Source organism: Cucurbita maxima, unplaced genomic scaffold (genome assembly GCF_002738345.1).
Source record: "Cucurbita maxima cultivar Rimu unplaced genomic scaffold, Cmax_1.0 Cma_Scf00016, whole genome shotgun sequence".
Taxonomy (NCBI): domain Eukaryota; kingdom Viridiplantae; phylum Streptophyta; class Magnoliopsida; order Cucurbitales; family Cucurbitaceae; genus Cucurbita; species Cucurbita maxima.
Window position 1 is genome coordinate 993,773 of NW_019272032.1, and position 12,872 is coordinate 1,006,644.

Consider the following 12,872-nt stretch of genomic DNA (forward strand, 5'->3'; position numbering starts at 1 on the left):
AAAAAAAAAAAAAAAAAAAAAAGAAAGAAAAAAAGTAAAAACAATAAATCCCACACGACAATAGGGAAAGAAAATCACCCTAAAAGTCTAAAACTACAACATGTCTGCCTTCGTTGAATGCCCTAGGTTTTTGGACATGCTGTCCAAGACTAGCTGCATTCTAGTGGGCCATGATTGATAATTTCTGTTTAAACTAGTGACAGAAAATCCCCAACTTTTCACATCATTCTTTCTCGAGAATAAGAATAATGTACCTTTTGCAAGTGTAATGCATGCAAGATTTGTTTTCATAAAATTTATCTATCACCTCCCGAACATCCACTCTCACAGAGATTCCAGTTGGCTTTAAAGAATTCAGATGCAAACTCATCAGGACAGATGCATTTCCCACGGAGCACACGACACTATATGCCCCTCTTCCTCCCCAAACAGTCTTTCTAACCCACAACTAAAAGAAAGATGAGGAAATCTCTTTGACAACAACAAAAAAAAGAGGAAAAATTGCATCCCAAAGTCCTAACAAATTATGTGTATATGGAAATCTAATTGAACAGATTAAGCATCCGATCATCGGCAGTCTGATGGATGGAAAGATAAAAGTTCTAGTAAAAGAATGAGGAAAGCATACGATGGAAGCAGAGCATCCCACATCACCAAGAGAAAAAAATCTTCTCAAATACTTCGCCTATCCCTACAGCATCCAGGATAACGTTGACCCCAGTAATCAGTAATAGAAGGAAGCCATCTAAAACCTTAGGTAGATATATGAAAAATGTTTCCTAACAAAGAACGGTTCTGGTATTTAGGTGGTTCAATATCCATTAGAGTGACGCTTGAATACATGATTCCCAAGTACACATTCATATTAATACCATGAAGCATCCCAAAAGAAAGCAAACACAACAGCGCTAACCTTGAAACTTGATGCATTTGTGCAGCTTTATTCTTAGATACGAAGTGGGCCATCTTCTCATGCAACCGCACACTTGCCTGAAAAATTCATTTATGACAGAAGAAAACAGAGAATAATGTTCAAAAGAATTCAATAAGCACAGGGCATACATCTGCAATGTGTGCATGGCGAAGCTCAAGCCAAACTGGATCGTGGTCCTCCAAGAGGACCTCTTTCTTCTCTGGTGGACCTCCAACTTTGCTTGGAATCTGAACAGTAAAATATCTTAATCAACAAAGAGCCTAAAAAAAATAAAGCCCAGAAGCAAATAAAGAACTAACAGAATGCTAGAACTTACCTCGTGAACATATTTATTCCCCTCCATGCTTAGCAAATCACGGCACATTGCATCATATGTCCATTCATGCATAACAGGAGCAATCTGGGGGGGTGGAACATCCTCATCACATACCAAACCCACATGAAAAAATTATGCTAAAAGCACGTGTTTTATACGTTAAAATAGCCAAACTATATATGTATACCTGATCTATGGAGCGATCAAGAATCAGCAGCTCACACGTTTCTGACTGAGGAAAATTGGGGATCGTTTTCTTATAGTTTGTAATATAGTCATAGACACCAGCAGCAACTTTTGTAGGAATGAGGTCACGGAAAGTCGTCATTGTAGTTGCATCAAGGGACTTGGCAGCTTGGTACCGAACAGAAGGAAATTCCTGAAGAAGGAAAAGGTTAAGAAGATCTGACACCTAACGTAATTGCAACACCAAACAAATACAGTCTAAGAAGGTGCTTCAAGCTTAAGCCTTGAGGAGTCTCAATGAAAAGCAGTACATTTTTTCCTCGAGGCTTATGCCTCATACTCCTATCATATTTAAGAAACGAAAGTAATCAAAAAAATTAAAAAGGAAAAGGAACTCAAGATAGAAAAGAAAAAGGCCAAGGAGAGACTGTCAACTATACACAAGAAACATATGTTGGATAAGTGGTCGTCCGAGGAAGCAAACTGGATTCATAGAAAATATTCCTATTGTCCTGTTTCCGCCTTCCAAGAAATAGCCAAGAGTCATCCAATCCAATCTGCTTCTCATCTTCATTCTAAAGAAGGGCCGAAACAATCTGGAGGAAGTGTAAAGTTTCTTGTGGTCGGTTTTTTCTCAAAGGCTTCAATGCTAATAACATTATCATGTCCTCTGTAGAAGAAAAGAGAAATTGGCCTTCCATATTTTTTCTTGAGTGTCAGTTCACTAAATGGCTTTGGTCGAAGCATTTTGACCTCTTCAGTTTAGCTTTATATGGGCCTTCTGGCCTGAGGGTAACTTTACCATTTTGGTTAGGTATGGTGGAGAAATTAGACCGTCTTGGCGAAGTAGTTTGGGACCTAGTCATTTTTCTAAGTTCTTCCAGGGCTTCTCTCTTTATACATTATTGGAATCATTCAATTAGTTCCGTGAAAATAATGGGGACTTCTGTTTGTTACCCATTACCTTCCAGTAGCCTTTGTAATTTTATTGATCAATGGAATCCGTTTCATCCCTCCCCCCAAAAAAGCACTAAAAACATTACCCCTACTAAACCAAACATGACATAATCAAGGATGCCTTTTTCCTTTAAGCACAAACAATACCCTTAATGATGCAAAAACTGTGCCAATGCGGATAGCCGTCTCATTCAGACATGCTGCACCTTTTTGAGAACTCTCGTCATCACAAAAAAGTTCCTCCAGAGCTTTCTCGCTGTTGGTGATAAAACCCTGGAAATGTAAAGATTATTGACTAATATATGAGTTAACTAGTTTATAGAACACAAACTTGATATAACAGTAGTGCATGAATGAAATTAAAATCACAATATACAGTTCAAGATATAAATGTCCATGTTACCCCCTCGATGAAAAACATCATTCAAATTCAAAATAATACCTTCTCGGCTAAGAACAAATTTTTTATTTCAGTATGAACAAATGTTGGAAAATGAAGTAATCTCCGTAAAGGATTATTGAGTAGAAGTCATAAAATCATTCTTTTTTAGAAGAAAAAAATATCAAACTAAAACATCGTCACAAAATTTCTAAAGAAGAATAAAATATGAGAGCTACAAATAATTAAATTATCGATCATACACCCGCACTGATCAAGTAGGCTTAGATGTACCTGGCTGTCTATAGCAAAGTACTCCAAATTCATCTGCATAATGACATGAAAAGGAAGGTGAAAAGTTAATGATCATTTTTATCTAACAATTAAAGAAAAAAAAAACGAACTAGCTGGATTATAATCTAAACCAACAGACTGCAATGAAAAGAAATCAAGCAGAAACTTCAGTCTTGGCCTGGAGATCAGTAACCTCTTTTAGGGCAGCTATGCGAGGTAAAACAGTTGAATCTCTCTTGATTTGTGTGACTAATTCCCTTGATATAGGTGAACTGAAGAAGACAAATGCCCTTCAAGGATACAAAAGAAAATAGATTCAACAACTATTGCACAAAAATGCTCAACTAGAAGCATTAAATAACTGGGAGATGGGTATAAATACTTCCGGTATAAAGGAGATCTCCCTGACATGTCTGACAGGAACATGACAACACTGCAATTTTAAAAGAGAGAGAGAATGAAGATTTCAGCTCCAATTTATACCATCAATCTAAGATTAAAAAAAAAAAAAAAAAAAAAAAAAAACCTAAATCTACACCATTCCCGGGTGATTGATAAGAGATGTAAGATATTGTGACGAAAAGCAAAGGAAGAAGGGTCCAGCCTAGAAGGTTAGAAAAATATCCTCTACCTGAGGGGGTTTATTTTATGTATCTACAAGTATGAAATAAAAAAAATGCTCTGTTTCATTACACTTGATAAATGTAATAGAAGCCTTTTTCTTTTGCTTTTTTTTCTACCTCAATTTATGCAATATAAGTGCAATAGACATAAATTAAGACAAGATCGGAATGAGATTAATATTCAAGTCATAACCATCAAAGATAGAGAAGAAGAACTCTTAACGCAGAAGGCCAAATAAAAAATCTAATCAATCATAAAAAAAAAATGCATTGCATTCAAATCTAGCAAAGTAAAAGATAAAGACAAACTATGGTCTTAGAGCTTAAAATTATATGAAACTATTAGATGGAATTGTATAAATCACATAAAAATGTACATATATTACTTCTCTCGAGAAGGCTGAAGGAAATAGATAGCATCCATGGATGGCAGTGGCTGCCTTCGTCTGTATATGTCTTCTACCACTGCAGCACCAAAACAATCCATATATTTTCAAAGCCCAAAAACTATAAATTCCAAATGAAGAATATATCTAGGTACCAGAAAGAATTTCTTTCGTAATTTACCACAATCCCAACAGCTAACAAAAAGGTTTAAATTTTTCTTGGTTTCTGCTTCAGATAAGGAACACATATAAATAGCTTTTAGTTATGGATGGATCGACTAAATAATACAAATCATTACCTCAGATATATGTATTTCCTACTAATTTAACTTAAGGATTCACATCATTGTGTTTCAACATCAGCATATTGTGTTATGTTCAGAAAACACGAGTTCTTTGACAGGCTTGTATTTTTTTTTTTTTTTTTTTTTTTTTTTTTTTTTTTTTTTTTTTTTTTTTTGTGTGTTTTTNAGGTTATGGCTAGTAATATTTTTAGGTGTGGGAGGGGCCACAAACGAGGTTAGGAATCTTGGAAGTTATAAGTCTTGTTGTGAGCATCTGTCTCTCCACTTTTTTGCAATTTTTTAGAACTCAACACTATTTTGTAATTTTTTAGATACTCAAAAGGCACATATGTACAACCTACAAAATAGATCTTATTCAAGTAAGGGTGCCTCTCCACATTTTTTTAAAAAAAAAAAAAAAAAATTAATGAATAGGTCTTATAATTTTGGATTGAAGTCTGAAATTTCGAGACTCATTCTGTGGCATTCTTTTTTGTACATCCGTGCATATTATTTCATTTTTCTCCACGAAAACTTGGTTTTATCATTAAAAAAATCAATACAAAGTCAACCAATGAAAATTGGTGCATGAGGAAATAATTTGGAATTTCACTTCCAGAGTTGCAAACCACCTCTGCCAGGAGCCAGTTTTTTTTTTTTTTTTTTCCTTCTTTCTTTTTCTTTAACTTCTTGCAGTAAGTGGAACCATATAATATCATGAAATATGCAATATACTGTCTACACAACACATCAAGAACGAATCACAGAAGACAGTATCTAGAATCATTGGTGTAAAATGTATTAGATAACTTGCTTGTGTTTCTTACATGAAACACCTTCATCTGTGATATCAGCCATCTTGCATGCGTATGACATTATCTTGACGGTAAGTTTGTCCATGATGAGAACCTGTGAACAACAGATCCAGACACCAAGAAATCTAAAAGGGAATGTGATGTAGTAAACCAAACAAAAAGAAAACAAATGATTCTTCCTGGTTCAAAAGAAAACGAAAAATGAATAACTCAGCAGATTTTTTCACTAGAGGAAGATGCACACAGAGAACTTCCACAAACTCCAAATAGGAAATACCCTTTTTTTTTCCAAGTATCCATTCAACAAATTGCATGGAAAAAGGCAAATTGCTACATCAGATTTGCAAATTCGAAGCCACATAGGAATCATATTTGTTTAAAGAATGAAAATGAGTAACAAATAGGTTCAAAAGTAATTTGTTAAAATTAAAATGGTTATGAATATGACATACCTTCCAGGTTGATTTCGAATCCCCTGTTTTGGCTGACCGAAGCATTTCATGCAGCAATCCTAAAGGCGAATTTAAATGGATATAAGTAAATTGGTTTATTAGGTGCCACAATACAATACACTGGTCATCTAGGAAGTTTAAAGATCTAAGGTCAATATTCTGTAATATGCAATATGATAAAAACATGAAAAGTTTATAATGATGAAAATTTTATTTGATATCATAAAGAAAAATGAAAATTTGCTAGGATGTAAGTAAACTAAAGGAATGTTTTAAGAGCCCCTCTAAAGCAACCAACAAATTTATATTCCATCTCACCAGGAACTCAAGTTTGAGGTGTACAAAACCTTGGACTTATCAAAACCCAAAAGTAAGAGAGTGTAGTGGTTAATATGAAAATTAGTAATTATGTGAAATGTCGTATAGGATATGGTAATCCGTCTTCACTAACACGTTCACATCTAGCAGCTTCATGCTTATCAATGCCCGGATGCATGCCAACCCTGAACTGAAGGTTTGTTTTCAGCACATTCGATTATGCGTTAAAGACATTACAAATTTTAGTTCAATTTACCATTAAGCTTTAGAAGGATTTCTTCCAAACCATTAACCACCTTGGGCCAGTGGGAACATAGGGACATTTTATGGCTCCTCTTATCGTAATATCAAATGTGAAAAAAGGAAACCCACTCCCCAAATCCACTCGTAAGTTAAAGCAAGTTCCAACAATCATAAACAAAACCTCAAGTTGGGCTTATAAATTGGTAGAGACATCCAAAAAACAAAAAATATGGAAATAAAATCTCTTATCATCTGAATTCAACTACCAGTTACAACACGACAACCTCTCCCTTAAAAAATTAAGTTTAGAATAACCTGCCATTTCAGTCTGCGATTGAATTATTCAAGATTCTAGAAGACAAAAACCAAATTGGAGGATTAATTCAATGGTTATCAGCCAGAAGTGGGGTGATTCAATCAAGAACAATTCAAAACGGGGGGTGGGGAAACAATAAAACAAGCGCAAAGGAGAGATATGAGACTCACGCTCGCGGCTGATTTGCTTGAAACTTTTGTGATCGCCACATTGAGAAGATGAATCAGAATCAGAGAACGACATGGTAAGGGCCAAGAATTCCTCCTTGTGATCGCTTGGTTTCACCAGAAAAACAGAGATCGTTTACCAATTGTGGAAGTTCCGGGAGAAAAAAGGAGAAGATCGGAGAGAAGGACAAAGAAGATTCAGTTCCACGCAGAGATGATCCTGAAAAAATCAATCACCCAGAAAGTAAAAAGAGGGAGATCAATTATATTGAATTACGGGCGCGGGGGAAGAAATTGATGGTCTGAGTTTAGGCTGACGGGTTTTGACTCGTCGTGAAGGCTGAATTAGCAGGCGCTATTCTTCCGACTCGGAGCCCGCGACGAAAAGGCAGCGAAAATGGACCGCAATTCTCGACCACCTCCATAGATGTTCGACTCCTCCGTCCGCCACGTAGCCTCCTAATGACCATTTTGCCCAACAAAATTATCTTCTTCATTAAGAAATTGATTGGCAAAACCAAGAAATTAATTTTTAGAAAGATTTAATTTAGTGTATAAACCATTTCTAACATTTTATTTTTAAGGATAAATTAATTGTAATTTAATCAAATTTCAACTTTTATTGTAAATTTAATATTCCATCAATCAAATAAACATACATAACATCATTTATATATCATTAAAATATATGTTGGTCGGAAAATTCCATTTTTTTTATAATAATTTGAATATTTTTAGAATAGTCCGTGTGAAATTATTTATTTTCTAATTCCAAGTATTTTTAACTATTATTTATTTACTATGTTACCAATTTATCGGTAAAATATGTCTAATAAATTTTTAAATTTTAAATATTAGATGTAATAGATATTTCATATAATAAAAAAAAAATTAAATACACTTATGTATTAAATATAATTAATTGGCCAATTCTTAAACTAATGTTCAAAACTTGATAATTTAGATATGTTAAAACTAAACTAAATTATAAAAAAGATATTTCTAAACTTTATAAATTATTACAAAAATACACCCGTTCTTTCAATAATAATAATAATAATAATACCCAACCAACTTTTTTTTTTTTTTTTTGTGTGGGAATCTTGCCGGTAAGGGACGAGAGAATGATATTTACTCTTGAGCACAAATCCTCGAAGCAGAATAGAATCCGAAACTATTCTAATTTTCTTCTTTTTTCAATGTGCACAGTTAGCACAAGCAGCTTTACCAAACTTACGAGGTAATATCAGTTCGAAGAGAGTGCCAAACACCATATGTGAAGTTGCTCCTACCTACAAGAGCATCCACCTTTCTATGGGATATGGGATAGAGAAGAGGCGATGGGATTGTGAGACCAATAGGGAGAGGAAATCAAGTGTGAGGTCTGAGGTCAACGGTAATATGTCATCCGACTTTAATGAACTATTCCCCGTCCCTACCTTGTTTGCTTTATTCCTGTCCCTACCACCATTATGACATTGACAAAGATTTTAAATGCTACTAAGGTAGACAGATTTCTTTTCGAAACATGACAAAGGAAAAAAGAAAACAAGAGCACTTTATGAGTTCAGCCAGAGGCTGAACATTTTGTCCAAAAGCACACCATAAACTTCATACATTAACCGAAAATAACATAGCTAACAGGGCAGTCTTTAGATTCGAGAAGCCCACAAGCACTCTAACTGCACTTTCCCACCCTTTAAGAGTGTCTCAATTTCTTTTGGAGGGTTCAAACCAAGCTTACGGGCAAGCTCCCATCGTTCCATTCTTGTCATCCCAAGGCAAGGTCCATAGGCCATGTTCATGTCAAATTGCCTCAGTATATTCTCAGACTCACCATAATCATCTAAAACAAAATGAAGTTCATAAAAATTGATGAAGCACAAGGTACATTAATATCCAGCAAGTATAGCCCCATATCAGACTTCCAAACGCATCAGTCAGGAGACAGAATTGCAGCGAAAGGTTTAAAAAATCCGAACTTTAGGTGTCCATAATACAACTATGACAGAAATTAATAGCAACTCGTGCTAAATCCTTTTCATAACCATGAAGCAGGAGTCTAAACATATTAATTCAATTTCACAGTCGAAAATTAAAAGAACCAAATACCTGAGTGACACTCAACAACTTCTAGACTGCAACATGCCTAATCCTTCATAATCACGAAGCATAAGGCTAAACATATAAATTCGATAATACTTCAGCCGAAACATCAAGAGTGAACTAAACATCGAGAATCTTTAATTCGACTATTGAATAACTTAATTGTAATGTAATTGAAATCCAAAAGCTTCTCGAATGCAATATGCTTAATGCTTCGGAATCACAAAGCACAAAGTCCAGAACCGTAATCAACCTTTCAAGAAACCCAATGAAGAAAACAAAAGAATAGAGAGAGAGAGAGAGAGAGAGAGATTGAACCTCGGAGATCGAGGGAACCGTGAGAAATAAGAGCCGCCGGTTGAACGCCATCGGAGTCCAAAGTTGCAGAGCTGGCCCGAGATTTGGTTTTCCCAGAAGAGGGCTTTGAAACCTTAGAGACTCCACTGTTCTTCCTTTGCTTGTAGAAATCTTTCATCCCTCCTCGAGCCGATGCCATTTTTCTCCCCCTCTCTCTCTGATCGATTTTCAAAATTTGAATTTGTTCTTGAAGCGTCGATTCAATCGCACCATTCTCTTTAAATGGACCCTAATGTTATCTGGGCCGGGCGCCCGATCGAGCTTCGGCCCATTAATATTTTTTTTCAAAAATACATTTTTTCTTGTTTGAGTTAAAATATTTGCTATTTAAATCATTATCTTATATATATAATATGGTTTAAATTCTATTTTCTTGAATTTTCATGCTTTATTTCCTTTTCAATATTGCACAAAAATTATGCCCCAAGAAAGTCTCCTTTATTTTTCTCATTGACCTTATTTTCTTAATTTCCATTTAAGGTTGAAATAGGCTTAAAAATATAATAATGTATGGATATTTTTTTAATTAAATATATAGTTTTGTTCATAATGTTGGGATATTATTAAATTCTATTTTCAAATCTTTTTGAAATTTCAATTTAAATTTTTTATTGTCAATATTTAATGATGAAAAAATAGTACGACATTAAAATACCATATATTTTAATATAATTTGTCTTTTTTTTTTTTTTTTTCCTTTAATAAATTCAGACCATGAGTAGTACCTACTACCATACATTTTTAAATCCTTAAATTTCCTGTTGTTTTCAAAGCTCAACTTTCTAGCACAAATGCAATCGTTCATGGAGACGTTGCAACAAAATCATCTCCTTGGATGAATCACACTTTGGAGGAGATCTTCTTCTCCCCCGAGCACCCTCGAAAAAATAAGGGAAAATCCTTAACGATCACGGTTCTGATGCCAATGTTCAAAACCTTTTTATGAACCAAGCACGGGCTAAATACAATGGGACCTAAGATTGTTGATGTGCTTTCCTTATTGTATAATCTCACACTTCGAGTACTGGGTTCCTGGATGGAATCCTTCCTCTCGAGTTCGACTCCTCGATCTTTGAAGTCACCTCAGCTATAACGAGCCTTGTCAAAAACAGCCCTGCTATTAGCGCCGAGACCATCAGCATTACGAACACTGAACTCCAGCTTTTAGCTGATAAATATCCCGTTAACAAGGGTCCGATCGCAGCGCCAACCGAGCCAGTCCCATCAATAATCGCAGTCACAGTTGCAAGTGCCCGAGAATTCCCATTCAATGAACTGTGCGTTCCTAAATCGGCAGAGACGGCTGTTGTTATGAGAGCATATGGCCCATTGACAAACATGCCAGTGATGAACATGAGACCAACATTCATAGCTATGGAGATGTGTCCATAGCTTCGGTAGCAGTAGAGAGCAGGAATGGCACAGTACATGAAACTTGCAGCTGTTATGGCTCTAGCACCTAAGCGATCAGAAATATGACCAGCTAAAATTCCTCCTACAACTCCTCCGATATCGAACAATGTCGAAAGGTTTCCTGCTGTCGTACTCGACAAATATTCCCCGTCGATAACTGCAAGAGCATTAACCACAAATTAGTTCGTCGTAGTTGTATGTCAAGTAAGATAACAATGCTTGTCATTTCAAATATGAGAGATCATGAACCAAATGAGCACACAAGAAACAGAAATGCAGCTCTACCTGTGTGGCTAATGTAGAAAGGGAGCCAGTAAAGGAATGTATAAGCCACCAATTTGGCAAAGAACAGGCAAAATGCAAAAGGGGCAACACCAGGAATTCTCCACGCTTCTATAAAACCGATGGCCTTCTCTGTCTCTGATGCCGATTTCAATAGAGGTTCTGTAATTCCCTCCCCACTTTTCTTGGGAGAGCCCAAATCATCTCCTTCTTTATCAATTCCAACAGATTCAGGATGCACAGGAAGAAACAGAAAAACGACCAAACCCGAGAACGCAATGATCAGACCGGGGGCAACCATTGACCAACCCCAACCATAGCTCAACAAGGCAGATGCAACCAAGGAGCCAGAAATGTTGCCAACAGATGTATGAGCATTCCATATACCCATAATTAGTCCCCTCTTACTCTTTCCGAACCAGTTACCAACCACGGCGACAACGGAAGGCCAGCCAGTGGATTGAAACAGACCAGCAAGCATTTGAACAATCAAATAGTAAGAAAAGACATGGATGTTTGCCCAATATCCTAATCCAAACAGCGTAGTAAACAGGCCAGTTCCCAACATTCCCAAAGTTAAAAATATCCTCAAATCCATCCTATCGCCCAAATGGCCAGAGAAGTACATTCCCCCAGCATATACTCCTAGGAAAGCCAAGTCAAGCTCACCTAGTAAAGATGTCCCTTCTGCAGCATCAAATGGAGCCCAACCACCACGAGCGAGCAACGCACGGTGGCTACTCTCAACCGGTGTACTCGAACCGCTCGTTTTCCATAGGTTGAACTTCAAGCCTACATCAGGAGACAAGGGATCCAGAGCACTCTTAATAATGCTTGTAGTTTTTCGAGAGGCATGGTAGTTAGCATACGCCAAGAATGTCACAAGCAGAACAATGGCTTGATGGGCCTTGAATGAAAGGGGTCGTTTCCTCATCCACTCGAAAAATCTGATACCATATGGCTTCTTGTGACTTGCATCACGTTCGGATTCTGATAGTAACCCCATTGCCAACTCTTAGGGTAAACGAAGAACAAGACTGATTTCCTCTACAAGTGCAATCTACAGAAAATTACAGAATCTTATTTTAGGAAACAGTTGAAAAAGAACAAGATCAGAGAATTCAGATTTAATCGACAATTCAATTAAATAATAATCAAATCCAAAAACTAATTTCCCAAATATCAACCAGAGCTTCTCAAAATCGAACCGACGAAATTCTTACGAAAATCGAATTCAGAAACTAATTTCTCAACATCGTGTGGTTTCCACAAACCTTCGAAATTCGTACATGACATACTACAACTTCAAATAAACCAAAATCGTGAAAACATCTCACCAAAATCGTCGTCCGAAATCGAATTTTCCACTCACTCTGCAACATAACCCCCAAAAACCCAAACAACAACCACAAAATCAATGTTTCAATCAACAAAACAGAAGGAACAATCCTCGAACTTAAGAGAGAACTTGAGAGAATCAAAATCTTACGTGCTGAACAAGAGATACTCAAGAAAAATCGAAGAAGAAGATTAGAAACGAAGAAAACATATTGACTTGAGAGAAAAGCAAACCTGCTTAGAAGCGATAAAGAAAACTGATGGATTGCTAAAGCTTCTGAAATCTCGACTTCTCTCACTAAAAATTTGAACTGCCTGGCTTTCAGGATTCTTCAACGAACGAGGTCGCTCCTTCAGTTTTTTCTTTCCTCTTTCTCTTTGTGGATATGGAAATGGAAATGGAAACGGAAACGGAAAAGGATTCTTAAAAACAGATGAGGATCACTGTTATCCAAGTGAAATTACTCAAATACCCTTTTACCGTCTTTTCAAACTTGGCGTATCCATTTTGAATTTCTTGCTGAAAGTGATGAAGATTTGACGGAAATGCCCCTAGCCGTTTTTTTTTTACCCTGAAATGTTGTTGGCAATAATGACTGGAAAGAGAAAAAGTGACTGTCCTTGATTCTTCCCTTTTATTCTTTTTTGACGGAATTTTAATTTATAAAATAGATTTTTTTTTTTTTTTTTTTTTTTTCCAACTAAA

At 36.1% G+C, this 12,872-nt stretch overlaps 3 protein-coding genes across 5 annotated transcripts in view; all 3 read right to left on the reverse strand.

Moving 5' to 3' along the window:
• Positions 1-7,099, reverse strand: part of LOC111490845 (SNARE-interacting protein KEULE-like) — a 13,578-nt gene extending 6,479 nt beyond the window's left edge. Inside the window, exons 1-12 of one of the 2 annotated variants that reach the window (XM_023139471.1) lie at positions 6,674-7,099; positions 5,627-5,685; positions 5,187-5,268; positions 4,076-4,154; positions 3,449-3,499; positions 3,260-3,356; positions 3,067-3,099; positions 2,541-2,666; positions 1,438-1,629; positions 1,251-1,334; positions 1,063-1,161; positions 914-990 (exon numbers count right to left, since the gene is read on the reverse strand). In XM_023139471.1, the coding sequence (XP_022995239.1) occupies positions 914-990; positions 1,063-1,161; positions 1,251-1,334; positions 1,438-1,629; positions 2,541-2,666; positions 3,067-3,099; positions 3,260-3,356; positions 3,449-3,499; positions 4,076-4,154; positions 5,187-5,268; positions 5,627-5,685; positions 6,674-6,746 (1,052 nt within the window). In that variant the 5' untranslated portion in view covers positions 6,747-7,099. The remainder of the gene's footprint in view (positions 1-913; positions 991-1,062; positions 1,162-1,250; positions 1,335-1,437; positions 1,630-2,540; positions 2,667-3,066; positions 3,100-3,259; positions 3,357-3,448; positions 3,500-4,075; positions 4,155-5,186; positions 5,269-5,626; positions 5,686-6,673) is intronic. The other variant, XM_023139470.1, reaches the window with a different exon arrangement.
• A 1,059-nt stretch (positions 7,100-8,158) lies between these two features.
• LOC111491182 lies at positions 8,159-9,349 on the reverse strand. Its single transcript, XM_023139972.1, has 2 exons — positions 9,095-9,349; positions 8,159-8,516 (listed from the first exon to the last, which is right to left on the reverse strand). Exons 1-2 carry the CDS (start codon positions 9,270-9,272, stop codon positions 8,323-8,325), a joined length of 372 nt encoding a protein of 123 aa, XP_022995740.1. The 5' UTR covers positions 9,273-9,349; the 3' UTR covers positions 8,159-8,322.
• A 481-nt stretch (positions 9,350-9,830) lies between these two features.
• LOC111491176 (putative glycerol-3-phosphate transporter 1) lies at positions 9,831-12,569 on the reverse strand. Of its 2 annotated transcripts, none has more exons than XM_023139962.1 (3): positions 12,401-12,569; positions 10,832-11,888; positions 9,831-10,703 (listed from the first exon to the last, which is right to left on the reverse strand). In XM_023139962.1, exons 2-3 carry the CDS (start codon positions 11,832-11,834, stop codon positions 10,144-10,146), a joined length of 1,563 nt encoding a protein of 520 aa, XP_022995730.1. In that variant the 5' UTR covers positions 11,835-11,888; positions 12,401-12,569; the 3' UTR covers positions 9,831-10,143. The 2 variants fall into 2 exon arrangements, with proteins under 2 accessions (XP_022995730.1, XP_022995731.1); XM_023139963.1 differs by lacking the exon at positions 12,401-12,569 and adding an exon at positions 12,166-12,294.
• Between the last annotated feature and the right edge of the window lie 303 nt (positions 12,570-12,872).